Below are 19850 nucleotides of genomic sequence, written 5' to 3'. Positions count from 1 at the left end.
CACAGGAGCAGCCCCCAGGCCCATGTTTTGTACTGTGTGACCCCACAGGGCCTGTCTCACAGCTGGTTGGGATAGGAGTGGGTATTTTACTATAAGACGGAGAGACCTTGGGCTGGCCCCTACCTACAATTCTGTTCAGAGAAAGAGAAACAGAAGCCATCAGATTTCTCTCTTGTAACAAATACATTCAGATGGTGGGAAGGAGTCTGCTCAGGGTAAAGCAGGGACAAGAGAGGCCATGGTGGGTCGTGTTTAGGGGGATTGGAAAACTTGATGACAGAAAGGCAGCTGATGATCGAAAATAAAGCGGCAGAGATGTGCTGAGAAACGAGGAGATGAGGAAAGAAAAGAGATAATGCTGCTTTTGAGAGGAAGAGTCGTTGATCCTCAGTCGCTGAGGGAGCTGTGTTAATTTCTAGAGTTTTGCAGTTTGCGGTCCAGTTCCAGTCCGTGAGGATCCTTACAACAGCCCTCTGTCCCCTTTTCTTGTATTCTGAATGGATCTCTGTTGCCCTAACCACAAGCATCCAACGAAAACAGAAGGGCACAAAGCAGTTTGTGGTTCCCAGTGGGAAGGGCTCCTAGTAAATGGGCACTTGAGAAAAAGCCCCCCTCTTCTCAACACCCTTAATGGGTCACCATAGTGACCGGTCTAGAGTGCTGTAGCAGTGCTCTGGGCATCTTCTTGGGGCTGTTTGATCTCTGGTTCTTCAGAGCTACCCTCCCCCCGCCAAGTCTCCTGGCTTGTGAGTATTTTGCCAGCTGTCCCAGGCTTCCGGCTATAGGTTGTTATAATTTATAATCTCACAATAATCTTTTAAGCCATTGTTAATTTCAGTCCCAGTCCCAAGTAGAACACCTATTCAGATGGTCTTGGGCAGGAACTCAAGTCGTGACACTTGGGTTTACACCAGTAAAGAAGTTCATTCACATCACCTTGGGCTTACCCTTTCTGTGCCTTGCGTTCCTTATCTGTAAAATGGTGGTCATGACCGTAACTATGAAGAATTAAATGAATTCATGCATGTGAAGCATTTAGAAGACTATCCAGGGAATATTAAACCCTAACACAGGAGCGATTGTGTTGCATGCTCCCCTCTACTCTCAGGGACTCTGTTCTTTTCTTTCTTTTTTTTTAAGATTTTATTTATTTATTTGACAGAGAGAGAGAGAGATCACAAGTAGGCAGAGGCAGGCAGAGAGAGAGGAGGAAGCAGGCTCCCCACTGAGCAGAAAGCCCGATGCGGGGCTCCATCCCAGGACCCTGGGATCATGTCCTGAGCTGAAGACCAAGGCTTTAACCCACTGAGCCACCCAGGCGCTCTGGGACTCTGTTCTTTGTATAAACGCACCCACCCACCTCCCTAACTTGGATGCCTATTAGAGGTGTCGGTGTCCCTTTATGGTAGACCTGCTGTCCTTGACCTGACACCCTCGTTATGCTGAGTACCTTCTCCTTCCATTGCCAGACTTACTTTGCGTATGTCTGGAAGGCATTTCATGGTTTTTTTGTTTGTTTGTTTTTGTTTTTGTTTTGCTGAGGAGTCCATCTTATCTTTGATTTTCTGGAAACGATACCCCACCTTTGTTGACCAACCCATTTGGAATTCCAGTGAAAGGGAGTTCAGGCTTCTCAAAGTAGGATTATTTTAGGCAATTCAACCTTCGAAATGATCATAGACACTTCTTCCCCCATTTCACCTAATGGTCACTATAAAGCATGGCCATTGTGTCAGCATCCTAGCTCAGAATGAAGCAATGTCGATCCGTGTATCCTCTGGTCACTATCTGGGCTGCCAAAAAGATCAAAAATCCAAACATAAAATGACTAACCATGACTAACTAACATCAATGAAGTAATAATGACGATTTACTAGATATAATCCCCCAGACCAAGGCACCATGCTGACTGCTTTATACAAATTATTTCCTTTAGTCCTTCCACAAATCTTGGAGGTAAATGTTTTCAATTTTATTTTTATTGATGGGGAAACTAAGGCCTCAAGAGATTCACTGACGTTTCCAAACTGAATAGCAAGAAAGTGACAAAGTCGGGATCGGAACCCAGGTCCATGTGCCTGGGAAGCCCAAGCTCTTGGCTTTTGCACCACATGGGACAGGAGGACCCAAACAGTAACTACTTGGCCTTTATGCGGAGTCTCCAGCTTCCATGGGTGTCAGCCCCATTCTGAGGAGCTTAGAAACCACCACAAAGAGAAAAACAGACTTGAGGAATAAATGGAAGAATGCGGAGCTCATTTGCACCTTCTTTTTTATGTTCTGTTTTTAAGGACGGCAATAAACAACCAGGCAGGGTCTCCTTTTTTGGACAATCTGATGCTAAGCTACAACATTATGTATATATTTGGAAAATCCAAAAGGTTGGTACAGAGATTTAAAAAACAAAGCAGGCCATTGATCATATATATATATATATATATAATGACACGTTGCAAATGAATTTTATTTGGTTTCAAGAATTCTCTGTGAATGTCCGAGACCCCTTCAAGTCAATGATGGCCCTCTGGAGGGTCTTGAAAGCAGGCAGGGAATCTCTGTCTCCACTCCCCCTATCCATGCCCCTGTTGGTACCCTTGCTCTTGCTACACACTTTGAAGAGGGAGGGAGTGATCACATTTTGTTTACAAGAGTATAGAGGAGGGGAAGGGAGATAGCTTTTTCTTCTAAAAGAGTGATTCTTGACATAGCTCTGTGGCTTAGTCACCGTGTTTCCTTCATGAGATGTTTCCAGGGCACTGAACATGGTACCCTAAGGACTGCAGTTTTTGCTGGTCCAAAACTTTTTGGTGGGGAGATTGTATGTCAAACTCTGTCCCTCCTACAGTCATAACAGTTGCCTGCCAATCTGCCCAGCTGGCTCAGGGCCTGACTATTTTGATATTAAAAAAAGGAGAGAAGATGCCTTTCTCCCTTTGCCCTCCCCTGCCTTCCCCTTCCCCCCATATTGTACAAAACCATGCAGATTTGCCGAACAGGTCTGTAAAATTAATTATACTGTGAGTGCTTGGTAACCAATGAATTGTAAATTGTGCATTATTAAAACAGCATCAGAGCTCTGACTGATCTATTATTCTTTGGGGAATGAACAAAGATAAGAGCTTTATGTGCTTTGGAGGTCTTTCTTGCCACCATACAGCAGGCATGGAGAGGAAATATCAAGTAGTTTTGCATTTTGTTTTGTTTTTCTGAAAGTTGAATTAAATAAAAAGGGCATCTTCCACCCCCCCCCTTATTAAATTGTTACATGCTCCCTCCCTGTTCTGTGTGTAGCATCTACTATGGTAGTGGGCACTGAGTAAATGCTATTGTGCAGTGATCACGATGATATGTTTCCATATATGCTCAGACACAAACACAGTGCCCGTCAACCTCATGTGAAAGGAAATATATGAGATGACATGGCATCGTAATCAAATATATTGTGTCGATGTAGTGCTTCTCTACAGCGGCTCAGGAAGAATTCCGAGTAAACAGTAAGACACATAAAAAAATACCGGCTGAGTATATGCCAGGGGCCTTGTGGCTTCAGCTGGATAAAAAAAAAAAAAAGAAAAAAAAAAAAGATTCTGGAAGAAACGGTTTTTCTTGTCTCTTCCTTCTAGACACAATCACCCCTGGGATTTGCTTGTGAACAGCTCTTTCTACTGAACTATCTCCCCCGTGCAGAATTTCTCCGTAGCTTCCTATCTGCGGTGATGATTCCTTCCAGGCGCTCTGCACAGCTCTCCATGGAAACTTTCTCTTTCCGTGATTGACCAAGCCTGCCGTCCCTGGGAATGGCAGTGCCGGTCAGTCACGCGGCGCTAGCCTTAGGAGCAGCCGTTCTAGCTAAGAGAATCAGGAACAAGCATGAGGCGCTTAAACACACACACACACACACACACACACACACACACACACACCGCCCCCCTCCAAACAGAAACGTTTATAAACCCACCATTTCAGGAGGGAATAGGATGTGTCCATACAGGGCTGCCCCAAATGCCATGCAGAACCACATATGTAATTTGTGGGACGCAGTGCAAATAGACCATATGAGCCCCTTGGTTCAACAATTGGGAAGAATTTTGAGACGGTGACAGCAAAGCATTGGCCTGAATGCAGGCCCCGTACAGCTGCTCAGGTTGCACACCCAGGAAGCCGGCCCTGTGGCAGAGGAAGGGATGGGGGGAACATTTGCCCAATGAGGTTTTTTTTAGGTGGGGGGGAGTTCTGTATTTTTGATGCATTTTCATCTTCAAGTGGCCAAATTGGTTGGGCCATAAGACACTTAACAGCATTTCTTCCACCCGGAGAAAGACAGTGAGAGCCACACAGTCTTTTTCCCATGAGGAGACATGGAGGGATCTTGTCTCGAGGCCGCACCGACAGCAGCTGGGTTCTCAGTGTGGACTGCTCTGGGTCCAGAGAGGGCCGACGGCGGAGCGGAGCTTCGCCATCTAGTCTGAGAAGGCTGTGAGCAGTAGCGTGGGGCTCCACACAGCCTGAGGGGGCGGATGGACACACAGAGAGATTGCCATGGAACAGTAGACAGAAATCAACTCACTCACAGACCCTGATCTTAGACCTAGCCTCCAGGTTGTTCTGAGCACTGCGTTGTTGCTGCCTTCGTAATCTCCAAAGAACTCCTGTGATTTTGAAGGAAAGATAACAATAGTTTGTGTTGTTTTTAATGAGTGTGTTCTCACCTGCTCCTCCTATAGGAGTTTGGTACAGGAGGTGGGGAAGATGAGAAGAGGAAATGAGGATAGAGTCGGCAAGATTTTATTGGGGTGGGGGGGAAGGAAGCATCATACACATGGTTTGGGGGGTGCGCAATCACAGCAGAGCGCGGCTGGTGGAGGTGGGCAGGGGGGTCGGAGGACTGGGGTGCTAGCGAGCTGTACCCAGCACCCCCTCCCAGGTCTAACTTCCTGCAAGGCCTTCCGATTTCTCTGTGACCCTGCCACCTCTGAGAGGACCTCCAGCCCTCCCTGTTGTCCTTAAAGGACAAATGTGTGCAGCTGGGCAGGCCTATGGAGTAAGTTGGCTTCCAGATTCCTTATCACCGGAATCATACACTTGCAATTTCAGGGAATGAATAGACCATCCCAGAGGGGGCAAAGGTGTGGGTGATAAATTTGGTGAAGACGGGAAAATTAAAACAAAACCAAAAACACAATAGCACATCTTGTAACTCATGGATGGCTTTGTTGTTGTGGAAAATGGGTTTTGCTTTCGCCCCAGAAAACCACCAGCAGAGACGTTGTATTCCTGAGGGGTGGGGAGGTTGAAGTACTAGTCTAACAGCGCTGGACTAGTCTTTGCTGGACATCAGAACAGGGGCCAGAAGATCCCACCTGCCCCCGGACAGGGAGAAGCGGCTCCTTCAGGCAACGGGCCCTGTTTATGAGTGCAGTGTGCCCTAAAATTCAAAAGAGGGCAGCAGATAACTGACACAGCCCATCGCACCAGGAAGGCACGAAACCTGAGGAATGTCAGCAGGAAAATTTGCTGCTTTATCAAAACTCACGTCATGCAAGGGTTAGCCACGCCAGAAATGTGTGTTTCTAGCACCGTGTGCTTAATGTAAAAGCAAATATTTGATTAATGGACTTTCATGAGTTTTGGTGGTGTTAAGGGCAAGCGTAGGCCTCAGTAGCCTCATGCCACCAGACTTGCCGATATAAAAATCTGTGATGGCAATGTTGGGAGGTCAGGGCCCCAGGACGAGAGAAATGGCCACACCCTGTGATGGGAGAGACTGCCTGTGTGTTTGGTGCTTTGCTGTGAGGGCTTTTCCTGATTCTCTGAAATGAGCAGGACCCTCCCCACCAAGTGTGTGCTGTCACTTCCTACCTGGTAAATTCCACAGAGTGTGAGACTCGCAGGAAGTGGGAGAAGGCGATTCTCTGTGACATTTCCATGGCTTCCAGAAGACAGAAAGTTTGTGACAGGGAAGACAGGCCCACTCTGGTTCCCAGTCAGGAGATCGGGATTTTGAAGACGCAGGGGGCACATGGAATGAAAAAAGGAGGAAATTGTTGAAAGGAGAGAGAGCTGAAGTTCTCGGTTGAAATTGCAGTCTTCAACCTAATACCACGGAGTGAAAGTATTAGGATTTCATCCGTGGGATCATGCAGTGGACTGCTTTATGATCCTACTTCCTAAAAAGAGGGATAATCTGGAGTCAACCCCAAACACAGCTTCACAGAGAAGTTCTCCTATTTCTCCTGTGTCTTCCAGTAGGGAATAACAGTGAACAAAAAGGAAATCTTGTTTTAAAAATAAACCCTGAAATGAGCTTGCAAGACTTCCAAGATCTACAAGAATCTTTTTTTATTTGACCTGGCTTTAAGTAATTATTTTTACCCTTGATTTTTCTTTTAAAGCATTTTAAAATCGTTTTGACTCTACCAAGAGGGCATGAAACTACATCAGGAATCTAGAAAATGTTGCCTCTGAAAAGTTGAATTCTGTTTAGTTTTAGCATGTTTGTGATTTCTAGAAAGAATTGAAGATTTTTTAAAAATTCCATCAACAAGTTAGACTGCTTAAACTGTGAAGAGTTTCCATTAAGACTTGAGAAAATGCACATTATCTTTTTTTTTTTTTTTTCACCTAAAAATTAACAGCTGCTTCACTGTCTGGGTGCCCACCTGATGCGAAACAAAGGGTTTCTGAGAAACATGCCCTAAAACTTTGGGCTGATTTAATATTAAACAATTACTATGGAGCTGAGAAAATCAGCCCCTTTATAGATGCTGGTGAACAGAGGATTCTCTTTATATGTATAATAATAAAAACCAGACTTGGCAAGAGCTCACAGGTCTGCAGTGACTGTGCATTTCTTTGTATTCCCTAAAATAAATGAGGCAGGAGGTGATTTTTTTTACTGGTGTTTCACATGTCATGAAGTTAGAACTGCAAATTGACAAACAAATTAGAAAGGTCCCTAGTGTCCTGCAGGGTCACTAAGGAATTACGGGGTTTGGGTAGGTATCCTTGGAGTCTGCTTGTAGGATAGTCTAGAACGATCATGAGATCTTGCACTTGAAAATAACTCTCAACGAAAAGATGCAAGACTCTTTTCCAGAGGAGTCATCTCTGGAGCTTAAAAAAAAAAAAAAAAAAAAAGTTTTGTTCTCTTAGGAACATAGCCCTCTTGGGGATGACCTCAGTCCTCAAATTACAAATGCAAAAAACAAAAGGCCATGTTTACAGAATTTTTTTTAAGAGGAAACTGATCTGCAAGAAAGAAAAAAAAAATACAAAATACATGCATCAGGATAAATGGGAGCCTGATAATATAAATTAATTGTATTCTCTATTGAACTTAATAAAGTCAAGGAGATGACAATTTGGAAGACCTGAGTTTTGCTGACAGCTCCACCGGACCTCATGTCTCCTTACAAAAGGAATATTTTTACATTTCTGAGCCTCGGTTTCCTTATCAGAAAAATGAGGGCGTTTGCTTTTACTTCAAAATTCTTATTTTATGATTCACTAAAGTGTTGCAGTAAACGCAACAAACTCCCAAACATTGGGCTCTGTACCTTGTTGAATTAATCTTGGCTTTATTGACGGCAGAGCATAGCTACCAGAAAGGACATGACACGTATATTATAAAGGGCATCCTTTGCTAAGCCCTGCAGAAATGCGCAAGTTTTATGCTCTTTTCAATTTAGTCTGTTTCTCACATACTACTCAGTATGCTGCGTACTGTGCCTTGTGTAATGTCTTTGGTTTCAAAACTGTTTCTCTAGTGGGGGAGTGTTATGAGGACCCTGGCTTATTTAGCGCTGAGTCTGGGAATCTGTGGGTAGGGTTCTTCCCCTGACCCCTTCCTCAGCATCTGTCTCCATCCTGCAGCACTCAACTATGCATCAGAACAGAGACCGAAAAGCAAACAAGCATTGCACCTGAACGTGTGAGCAGCAAAGTCAACAGCTATTAAGGCCTCCTGTTTTAATTTCCCATAATCATCAATTTTCCTCTGCCTTCTGGCCCCTGCCGTTTCTCCTTGCCCCTCAGACTCCCATCTGCCCTTCAACCCTTCTTCTTCCGTTAACGTTTATGTCATTTACGTCTTCGGTACCTCTGGTTTATTCTGGAGAGAAACAGATGACACAGAGGGTTGAAAATCCCAGAAGTGTTGGTGCATTTATGGAATTTTTTGTCCTCCACACTGAGGAGGACCCAGGTGCACGTACACCCCTTGCTCCTCTGTCCTTGTGAACCCCATTTTCATACCATTAGAGGGCACCCATATATTTACGTCTCACAAGATGAGTAGAAGAAAGGAACTAAATGATACCAAATGACTCCCATGCCTGCATTAGGATCTTTGCATGCCTGATTTGCATCTTTATGCGAGTCCTATTGCTAAGTATTGTGACCCCATTATAAAAGGAAGTTTAAAAAAGGCTCAGAGAGATAAAGTACCTTGCCCAAGGGCACACAGTAAGTGGCAGAGCTCAGAACCGAATTCCACAGACCTACAGATGTTTCCTTTCTCGAGTTCTTACTCAATTTTTGAAGAACTGAAGCTATACTTTCCACTCCTTTTAAATTCATAAAAATCACATACAGTTTTATGAAGGAGAAATCTGTTATAGGAAATTAAGGCACAATTGTACTCTATCCCAGTTTTACAAGCACGTGGTATTTTAACATTTGATAAGCATTAAGACAGACACAGACAGACACAGCAGTTGGTACAAGACCTGACTGCTTTTCTATACTACATTATAGGTCATCTTTAGGATGATAGCATATACTGGGGAAAATGAAGTATTTTTTTCTAAATTTGTTTATCCAGAAGACTCTCCTGACCGTTGAAATAATATTGCTCAGGGTGGCTCAGTCGGTTGAGCACCTGCCTTCCACTCAGGTCATGATCCCGGGGTCCTGGGATTGAACCCTACATCGGGCTCCCTGCTCAGTGGGGAGTCTGCTTCTCCCTCACATCTGCCCACCGTTCCCCCTGCTTGTGCGCTCTATTAGATAAATAAACACAATCTTTAAAAAATAATATTGCTAATTGCTGTCTACACAGGCAGACCTTCTCCAGACATTTTCTAGGGCATCACATAGATGTAATGAGAGGACATAATGATTTAGAGGGACACAGAAGAAGGTAGAAAAGTCCTCTTTCTTTTGCGCCTTTTTTTTTAAAAATTGAAGGTTTAGTGTGGTAGGTAAAGCCAAGGTTATGATGCATGTTTTGACTCAAAGAGAGATTACTGCGTATGGAGGACTCAGCATCTTGATGGCATGCGTGTCTCAGGGACCACGCCACAGTCTCACCCATTTCAAGCAGCTCTCTCCTAGGCATCCCCTACCAGCACCAAATTCCTTTCTCCCACTGGGTATTTTTGCCGTGACCTTCTGTTGATATTTTATTAACCTCTCCTCTTCGCTTGATCAGAGCTCCTGCAACATTGGAAAGCGATGTCAAAAAGCAGGAGAAATAACACCACGCGTGGCCCAACAACAACAACTTAAGCCTCTGTAACATGGGATATCTTATAACACTGTTTCTCAAAGTGGGGTTCCTGGGAGACTCGCCTCTGATTTGCCAGGGAAAAGCTAAAATGCAGATGCTTGTCTCCTGCCCTCCACCTGATCAGTCAGAATCTCAATGGTAAGAGGGAGGGATGGGTGAAAGTCAGGAATCGAAAATTTTTAGTCGTCGGGGCGCCTGGGTGGCTCAGTGGGTTAAAGGCTCTGCCTTTGGCTCAAGTCATGATCCCAGGGTCCTGGGATAGAGCCCCGAATCGGGCTCTCTGCTCAGCAGGGAACCTGCTTCCCTTCCTCTCTCTCTGCCTGCCTCTCTGCCTACCTGTGATCTCTGTCTGTCAAATAAATAAATAAAATCTTAAAAAAAATTTTTTTTTTAAATCTCTAGAGATCTCCAAATTATAACCAGTTTTATAAAATATTTTCATCTATGTTACTCTCTCGTCTTTCAGGAGCCCTCTTGCTTGGTAATTGTTAATACACAGCCATTTACGGATGAGGCCACTGGAACTTGGAGAAGTGACTTGCCTGAGGGGACACACGCAGCAGGCTGTGGCACTCTGAGCCCCTCCCCCCTCCCTAGACCGTGGGGGGTCTGCACGCACAGATGTGGGGGGGTGGGCGATAACACAGGGCTGAAATTCTTTCATGCTTTTGGTGCCATGGCTAAAAATTCATCACCAGACCCAAAGTCACATAGATTTTCTCGTGTTTTCCTCTAGAAGTTTTACACTTTTGGACTTACATTTGAGTCTAAGATCCATTCTGAATCAATCTCTTTGAAAGGTCCAACGTCTTGCTCAAAGTTCAGTTTTTGAGTGCGGATGTCTAATCGGTCCAGCATCTTCCATAGAAAAGTTTATCCTTTCTCCATGGAATGGTCTGTGCTCCTTTGTCAACGAACTTTGAAATACTTGATACATTGTTGTAAAAGCACATTACCAGGGTGCCTGGGTGTGGTTCAGTCCCTTAAGCTTCTGTTTTAGGCTCAGGTCACGATCTCTGGGTCCTGAGATCGAGCCCCCAAGTCGGGTTCCCTGCTCAGCGGGGAGTGTGCTTCTCCCTTTGCCCGCCACCCCGCCCCCCAGCTTGTACACATGCACTCTCTCTCTCTCTCTCAAGTAAATAAATAAAATCTAAAAAATAAAATGTATGTTACCTCTGTTTTTTATTTTAAAAATGCAGCCAGCTCGGTGCTGTGTTTAACGGTCATTTGCTTAAGATTCGAACCCCAGCTTCTTACAACGTGAGGCAAGTTGTAGATTAGAATATAGACCGAATATTAAGAGTAGACCACCTAAGTAAGAGTAAAGTGGAATAGAATCCAGCCATACTGAGTCTGTGGCTATGGACTGTGGATTAAAGAGAGAGAGAGAGAGAGAGAGAGAGAGAAACCAGGCTCTATGCCTGACTGCATCCCTCTACCTTTCAGGCTTCTGTCTTCTTCACTGGAAAATTAGAGGCCTGTTAACCAGACATATCCCAGGTTACTAACCTTCTGATTCTACTTCTAGGACCCCAGATCATAGGAGTGGAAATGAAATTTTTGTCCCTAGAATATTTTCCCTCTCATGGCAAGCCTCGCCCTTTTGGAACTGACTCATGAGGATTCATTGCATTTACTGGGGCTGATCTATCCATGCCTCTCGCCAGGGCTATGAGAACAGAGAACTAAGGCACATCTGCAGAGACCTGATCCTACCATCTTCTTGATTGCCCCCTGCCTGCTGTTTGCTCTGCAGACCTGTCCCAGCCTATACCCATGCAGTCTTCCCTCCTTGCCCCACATTTTCATTTTTGGTGCTAAGGTGTCTTTGTTGACTCACCCAAACTTGGGTCAGTCATATTTCTTTCTTCGGGATACAGGATCGCTCTGCCTCTCTCCTCTCTTTCTCAGTCTCTCCTTCCAACCCTCTTGGCCCAAGGCTGACCACACTCCCCTCATTCTCAAGAACACACAGCTTATCTATTTTTCATGTTTAAGGCAGCCAAAGGCTTCTAAAAGATAATGAAAACCCCTCAACCACAATTTTGAGTTACAAAGAATTTGCTAGATTTGCTGGCACAGAGAATTACAGGAATGTTCTTCTGGTACTTTGTGGTCTGGAATCCCTGGAGGGTCAGAGATCTACAGGGAACACAGACATGTGAAAATAATTACACTACAGTATGGGGGGGTGGCTGTTTTGGGGGTGAGGAAGAGAAACATTATATAATTTTTGCAGAAATGGTCAAAGGATGGTGAGGAGTTTAACAGCAACCCAGAGTGAGAGTGGGGGTCAAAGGATCCAGGCAGGGGTAACACCATTTGTAAAGGAAGGGAAGCATGAAACAGTAGGTCCTTTTGGAAGTGGACACATTAACCCTTACCCACAGATAGGTAAATTAGCCGGTTTGGCTAACTGGGCGGGTGTCCCTCCCCCAGACCAACATTCCATGTTCCATGTATATCCTCCCTGAGTCTGCTCCCTTCCTAACACTCAGGACATCAGTCTTAGACTGTCAAGATTAGGGAGATAAGCATGCTTTGCTGTGTACCATGTACAGGAGAAAACCTTAGTTACAGTGGCAGTGTAGAATGTGTGCTTGAGGGCAGCTAGAAGTGGAGGAGAGACAGGACGGCTGGAACATGATGTTCTAAGAATCCCTACATCCGGGTCCTGGGGCAGGAAGAGGACGGTGCTTAGCCCCAGGTTCTTTTTGAATCTTAGGGAGCAGCTCCAAGGAGGAGGCCATGTGCCAGGTGTGACTGTGGGGATCTGAAGGACGCATGGGGCTTGCTGTGCTCCCCTGGCAATGACAGTGTCTTCTGGGAACTTAACTGGTTGGCACCTTGATCTTGGACTGCAAGTCTCCAGAACTGCGAGAAATAAATATTTGTTGTTTGAGCCCCTGGGCTTATGGCTGACTGAGACAATAAGGAATAATCTAGAAAGAAGGGCAGGTTTTAGGGGGAGACCACAAAATCTTGTTTCAAATCTACTATGCTTCAGAGGTAGAGGGGCCCAGAAGGCACTTAGATATAGTGGTCGGAAGCCCAGCTGAGACACAGCGTGGATAAAAGGCCAAGAAAGAACAACTGAATGCACTACCAAGAGGCTCCCTAAGGGGGACATTCTTCATTCTGGCCCACAAATATTTTATAAGACCCTGGTTAGGCCCTGAAAGACAGGCAAATAGGAACCTCACAGAGCCTTCTACTTCAAGGAGCCTACCTAGTTTTAACGACAGCCATGGACTCAGGTTCGGCAGGTATGAAAAGTGTTTCTAGGAACCCTTGATGAAATAAGGTGTCAAATTCATGTCTACAAGTTTAGGTCTGTTTCCTGGGCTGTCTGTGAGTTTGACATATAGGTACGTCCCTCTTTTTTTTTTTTTCTTTTATTCTTCAGATTACTTAATGAATTTAAACCAAATTCTAAGATATGATAAACAGGACATTTGATTTCCTTGTTCTTTATTTTCCGTCCTGCTTTATGCTTAAACATGACATGATTGGCTTATAGCCATCCAAAAAATGAGGAATGCATTTTTATGCCCTAAGATCTTCAATCATAAGAATTAAAGTAGAGAGAAAAAAGAAGGTTAACATGGTTTACTTGTTTTTTTAAAGTGTAACTCCTTTTTGAAAAATATTTTTCTGTATGTTCATTAATTATTTTTAGGTAAACACTCACAGGCATACACACAATTATAGCCTCTCAATTGACTGCCACAGTTTACAGAAAAAATAGTAAATATTTAAGAAGATACTTAAAACATTTAAGCAAATAAATAAATTTTAAGAAATAAAATTTAAGAAATGTTCTAAAATGTGAATTTGTAGAACGGTATGTAGACTCCAATATTCCATTGGAAATTAAACTTTGCAATTAGAGAAAATTTCAAAATGTGAACTTAATACACATGCTTGAAGTGCTAATACACACTTTATATCATAAGAAATTGAGAAACCTTCATTTAAAGCAAATAAAGGTGTCTAGTTTCACCAGGAATTTGCATGTCACCAGTGCTTGTGGAATTAATCTCTTAGAAAATTCTTTTCTAATGTGTGAGATTTCTCATTGGGAAAAAATTCAGAACCAAGTGGATTGGCATAGAAAATAGGTTCTTGCATCTCTCTATTTAAACATTTTAAGTTTAATTCCCCTTCAGTTACATTTTAGCTACTCAAATATAAGTGACACGTTTTGTTCTTCTTTCCACAGAAACTGGTGTGTTTACTTTTATGGACTCAGAGGATCTTTTCAAATTAACTTCAATTTTTAACAACCTTTTTTTCATATCCCATGTGTGAATTTACTGTGGAGACTTATGAATGATGAAACTGCCTTCAGCGGCCTACTGGTGAATTGCTTTGCTTAGGTGAGTATAGAAAACTTTTGGCAATGTGGTTCAGGCCCGAGTTTTACCACCTAGGCAAAAGTTTTTAGAGCAAGCCAGGATATGAATCAGTATGAAGGAGGCACTTGAACACGATCCACACTTTTAAAAATTCACTGAAACTTTGAGAGCATTTTCAATGAAGTAGATACGACTGCCGTTTGTCTCCCTTGAACAAATTAATTATCTTTTAAAGTATCGATTGGATCAATGCTCCAAGTGTTACAATCCTAACATCTTTTGGGAAATGGTTCTAATTAATATAATTAATATTTTAGCAAGACTCATGGGTCATAACTGAAAGAAATCATCTGGGTCTGAAGAATGCCTACTGAGGACAGCCCTGTTAAGATGAACTCTGAGATGCGTGGAGTAATTTCCTGGACTTGCAAAGCAGGAAAGGGAAGGTTTTCCTTCCTTATAAGCCTGGAGGTTTTGGTGTTTGGCCCTGTTGAGACCCAAGGGCTATCTGGGCTAATTAACATATATGTAATTAAAGTGCTTTAGCTAGAAAGGCAGAACCAGTTTTATTTGGCTCTGTACAACTGTGAATAATTTCTTTCTCTCTACATTATTTACCTTCTGTGTAAGTGTGTGTGTGGGAGGGGGTCTAGTTTCCCTGGACATCCTCCTGCTGCCTGTTCTGGCAGACAGCAAAGAGCAGACGAGCTTTGCCTAGCATTCACACTAGATTTTCGTTGCGTTCATATCACCATTTTTAAGCCACATTTTTCATCCCAGGGTAAGAAACACTGTAAATAATTGAGGTGATCCATCAAGAGACCCATTCTTGATAATGAAAAATCGCATAACTCAGTAGAAGTCAATTAAAAACCGCAAACTTCAGACCCCTTTGCTCAGTGAAAATTTATTTTTATAGGAGGCATTTAATACGATAGATTACGGGGGTCAAAACCGTTTAAAGTTCCAAAAATTCAGTTAGACCTTGACAATGAACATAAGATTTATATAGTATCAAAGTATATTAGTTCTTTGAAACAAAAAGGGTTGTTTTTTCATTCCTTTAACATGGAACGGTTTGAGATGTTCAGGATTTTATAACTGAATTAGAAATGAAATCCCACTGTGGGATACTTTATTCCTTTGAAGCTTTTAAATGTGTGTCGTACTCTTTGCTTGTCCCTATACAGTGAAAGTAGGTAGACTAGGAGAGAAGCAGGGCATTTCATCTGTTAAACCTAAGATCTGAATAATTAAGACTAGATAAATGACTCAAAATGTTTTTGTTGTCTGGTTGCTTTGTTAGGTCACAGCCAATACAATAGAATGTAATATCTTATACAAGTCTATATAATTAAAAAAAAAAATGGCAGTGTCTTTAGAGATATCCAAACTCTGCAAGTGTCCAAGGGAAAAATGCCAAGTCTCTAAAATGCAATGTCCATAACACTTTTCTTCCTTGTTAGTGGTTTTTCGTGCCCAAAATCTAAAATAAAGAGTGACATCTGTCTTCAAAAACAAAAATATTTAGCCATTTGTTTTAAGGTTCGTCACCTTCTACTATAAATTTAAACTGTACCTAACTGCTTAGGTAGGATTTGGCAGTCAGGCCTGGTGGATGCCTAACTCCAACCAACAGTATACATGTGACTTGCTTCCTACTGAAATTAAACTGCCAAGGAAAAAGAAGGAATTGTCCCCTTTATTTAATAACAAAGAACGCTATCGTTCGAATTCTTCAGATTTGGAATTCCAGCAGTGTTTTTCTGTTTTCTTCTTGATGTGTGACGAGAATGAATAATACCAAAAATAAAAATAAACCTCATCTAAACAAGCAGTCCTTTGACTTTATAAGGCTCAACATCAAATATATCAAATTCTAAAAATACCAAAGACCAGTGAAATGTCAAAGCTGGGGGGTAACATGCTGGGGATAGGACGGATTTTTAAGCCTTTCGATTTAATTGAACCTTCTAGCATTAACTTTGTTATGTTCATAGCTGCCACTTAAAGGGACTACTAAGGACCACGAGATTTCAAATTCATATAAATATTTGACTTTGACCTCATAAAATATCCCTTGGGTCTATAATACTTTTATTCCTGTATAATCTGAAACAAATCCTTTTCTTTTAAAAATCAAACAGACCATGTTACACACACAGTTGACTAACTATTTACAAAGCACCCAATTAAATCCTACTTAATTCTCTCTAACTCTAAAAATTCCATCTAACTGGTGTGCAAAGTACTGACCACATTCAATGCATGATGTTCACAGGCCCTGATGGTCCTATCCAACCTGGAAAATAATTAACTTTGTTAAAGAGAAAAGAAAATTTTAAAAAATAAGGGTTTTGAAGAAACGAGACCAGAAATCACAGTACAAGACAGATAAATCTACTTTAATATTCACATGTAAAAGTTACACATCACAAGAGATTGGACAGTAGGTTTAGCAGTAACTAACATAGCTATAGTGAAAATCATTTTTATAAAAAAATAATCTAGATGCGGTCATCAGAATTTTTGGTCTACTTAAGTTAATGTTTGAAGATCGACTTTTATCCCTGCTTGAAGGATTTGCCATTATGCCTTGTTTTTTTTTTTCTCCCACTGTTGCCTATTAATATTCTTTGGAGGAAGGAAAGCAGAAAGTGTTCATTTCCAAGAGTTTGTCCTTTGGTAGCAAGCAGAGAACATTTTTCATTTCTATGATTTAAATAATCTGTACAGACATGAAACGTAGTGACATTAAGCCTCAGTGTAAAATGAAGAATGATAAGCATTTTTTTTCACTTTGATAAAACAGTAGATTTCATAAACTCCTTAAGGATCCAAGCATTTCCCCATCCCATATGCAAAACCATTCAGAATCCATTTAGACCTCAGTTAAAAAACAAAAAAGCAGACACTTAACTCTTTATATATTACACTACCAAACCCTGTATAAAGTATATTTCCAACATGTATGCTTCAAATACAAGGATTTCAATCTAGGTTAAAGAAAACACATTTGAATGGACTCAGAACAAGTTTATTTTGTGATTAAGCATCTCATGCAGTCATGCAGGACCACTAGCTATAACGATTACTTCCGAGTCTACACAACACTGGATAAAACGAAAACAAATTAAAAGCTAGGCCAAACAGAAAAGACATTCAAGATATCGAGAGCTCTGTAATGGAGCTGAAAAATAATTTTCCAAAAGAAATATTCCCATAGATTAAAAAAAAACACACGCATAATATTTACAAAAAATATTTAATTAAAAATATCTTATAATTACAGTAGTCTATTAAAGCATATACTTTCTCACACTTATAGAACATCTCTATATATACATGGTATGAAATGTCACTCATCTATACAATATGTAACATTCTTGCAGGGAAAAGAAAGTTCCCTGCCCCGTTATAATCATCTATTTTAAACAATAGATGTAAAAAAAAATTTATCTACAATGCTCTTTTATATTAGTAAAGCTTCAAAACAAAAATTGAGCTCCTTGGTCACAAAGTAGGCATCTAAAGTTGATTTACTCTTGACTATTTATCAGTCCTGTCACACTTAAGCTTAAAAGTTTAACTGCATCTCCAAAAACACAGAAATGTACATTTCACAGCGGTTATAAATGAAGAAACAAAAGAGAATACATATGCAGAATGTTTATGAACGTGCAAAAAAAAAAAAAAAAGATGAAAGTTGTATTTTTCTCCCCCCACCCCTTGGAATGACGAATGAAACGTTTCTAGGATTTGCTGATTTTTTTTTTTTCCTCCTTTCCTCGGCTGGCTTTTTCTCTAACTTCTGCTCTTTCCCCCTCCCTTTCTAGTGCTCCTGGCTCGGGCTCAAGCGGCCGCACACCTGTGGAAGAGGAATGAATAGAGGGGGTGTGTGAACCTTCCCGCTGTAGACTAGCTGGCGCCACCGACCAAACTCAAGACATGCTTGATCAACAACCCAAAACAAACCACCAGGTCAGACAACACCCGCAGCCCGAGGCTGGCCAGGCGACCTGCAGGCAGCTGCTGGCCCCCGGGAAGCCCGGACTGGGGATCCACTCTCAGGCCCTACCCGCACCCCACTTTGTGGGTGTCAGACGGCGCGGGGGGGAGGGGGTTGCAGGTTGGCACATCGGGCAGTTTCCACGCCCACGAGGGTGCCCTCCCTCGGCGGGGAGGAAGGCTGTTAGAGCCGGCTGGTCATGGACGAGGCACGAGGGTGGCGTGGCGGGGACGACGGGGACAGGAGCTGGTGACACGTCTCCATTTAGAGTAAACCCCCAATTACTAAAAGCGAAGTACGGTGGCACGGAGAGGGGGTGTCCACCTCATTGGGGTCTGCCCTCAGAAATGCTTTGGGGCACAGAATACTGCGGTGCCTGGCACCGGAAGCCCCTGGGGACGGGCGTCTCTGGTGACCCGCCGCTGGGAGAAGGGAAACGCGCGCTCACCTGGACAGCGCGGCTCAGCGGCACAGAATGCTGTCGCCCTGCTTGTTCACCGCGCCGGCCTGGAACAGCAACGAAACACCAAGGCAAAGGTTAGCAGGCACAAGCGTCGCACTCGGCACGGTCCTGGATTCGTTCTTGAAAACCAGGCAGGCGCGCCGGCACCCCCACCCCAGCCTGCAGCCCTGGGGGACTCCCCCAACCCCACCCCAGGCGCAGGCTAGACTTGACAGCCCAGTCCCGCTGAGCCCCAGTCCCGCTCCGCGCGTTCCCCCGACCTGCGATCGCCGCGAGGAGCCCGCCGCTGCTGGCCCCGGGCGCCCGGAGGAAGGGGGGGGGTGCTGTCATTTCTCCGCCGCCCTTCCCGTTGGAAGGGGAGCGCCCGCGTCCGCCCCCCAGCCCGGCCGCCGCCCTCCCGGTCCCCCGCCGCGTCCGCCCGGGGCCAGCATCTGGCCTCTCACCGGGTCGGTGTTGAGCGCCGTGAGCGGGGTCCGCGGCGGCGCTGCGGGACAGGTCCCGGCTGGGTGGTGCGGTGGCGCCGGCGGTGGCGGCTGCCTCAGCAGAGCCGGGTGCGTCTCCAGCGCCAGCTGCAGGTCCAGGATGTAGTCGATAACGTGCTGCAGGATCTCCACTTTGCTGACTTTCTTGTTGGGCGGGATGGTGGGCACCAGCCTCCGCAGGCGGCTGTAGCAGTCGTTCATATCGCACTGCAGGCACAGCGCCGGCTCGTCGGCCGCCGCCTCCGCCGCCTTGCAGCGCGCTGCCGCCGCCGCGGCCGCCGCGGCCGCCGAGCCACCCAGGCTGTGGCCGTGCTCGGCCAGGCAGCGCAGAGCCAGCTCCCCACCGCCGCAGCCCGACGGCGCCTTGCGGCCCGAGGGGCGCACCGGGCTCACCGCCTTCATCGCGCGCGCCCTGCGCCCTGCGCGAGCGGATCCGCTGGGGCGAGCGAGGGAGGCAGGCAAGCTCCGGGCCCCAGCCCGCGGCCGGCTCCGCGCCCCTTGCCTTCGCGCCCGGCGCGCTCGGGCCGCGCTCGGGGCGCCGCGAAGCTCCCGGCGATCCCGCGCCCACGAACTGACGGCAGGGTCGCTCCGGGTTTTGCGAGGGGAATCTCTGTTCAGCGGGCGACACTCGGCCGGGACCAAAAGGCAAGAATAATCAAGAGCGGCGGAAGGAAAGCAGCCCACCGGGTTCCCTCGTCACTCCCTTCGGAGCTCCGACTACAGCCCGGCCGCTCCCGCCGCCGCCGCCACCGCCACCACCGCTGCGCTCCCCTACCCGGAGGTTCCCCCGCAGCCAGACCGACTCCAAGCGCGCCTGCTCTACGCTCTCGCCCCGCCAGCCGCGCAGCTGTATTTATGGAGCCGCGCGCCCCGGGGGCGGGGCCAGCACGCCGGCAGGGTCGCCGCGCGAGCCGAGCGGAGCCGGGCTGGGCGCGCGGGCGGGCGCGCGGAGGGAGGCGGCGAGGGCGGAGGCTCCGGGCGGCGCTGGGGGGCGGGGAGCCGGGCACCCCGAGCGGCCGGGTGGGCGGGG

The 19850-nt window shown here is 45.1% G+C and overlaps 1 protein-coding gene across 1 annotated transcript; it reads right to left on the bottom strand.

Annotated features, from left to right (window-relative positions):
- Window positions 1-10624: 10624 nt before the first annotated feature.
- Window positions 10625-19335, bottom strand: ID4 (inhibitor of DNA binding 4, HLH protein). Its single transcript, XM_032861627.1, has 4 exons — window positions 18782-19335; window positions 18324-18382; window positions 17593-17734; window positions 10625-10638 (listed from the first exon to the last, which is right to left on the bottom strand). The coding sequence occupies exons 1-2, from the start codon at window positions 19220-19222 to the stop codon at window positions 18338-18340; spliced, it is 486 nt and encodes a 161-aa protein (XP_032717518.1). The 5' UTR covers window positions 19223-19335; the 3' UTR covers window positions 10625-10638; window positions 17593-17734; window positions 18324-18337.
- Between the last annotated feature and the right edge of the window lie 515 nt (window positions 19336-19850).

Source organism: Lontra canadensis, unplaced genomic scaffold (assembly GCF_010015895.1).
Source record: "Lontra canadensis isolate GAN:19392208 unplaced genomic scaffold, GSC_riverotter_1.0 scaffold21, whole genome shotgun sequence".
NCBI classification, from domain to species: Eukaryota; Metazoa; Chordata; class Mammalia; order Carnivora; family Mustelidae; genus Lontra; species Lontra canadensis.
The sequence above is the reverse complement of the archived record's forward strand: the minus strand, read 5'-3'. Positions and strand labels throughout refer to the sequence as shown.

Coding starts and splice junctions, on each gene's coding strand:
- ID4 (XM_032861627.1), bottom strand. CDS start 19,222: ATGAAGGCGGTGAGCCCGGTGCGCCCCTCGGGCCGCAAGGCGCCGTCG. Junction 18,383..18,781: donor CGGCGCTCAACACCGACCCG/GTGAGAGGCCAG, acceptor TTGCTGTTCCAG/GCCGGCGCGGTGAACAAGCA.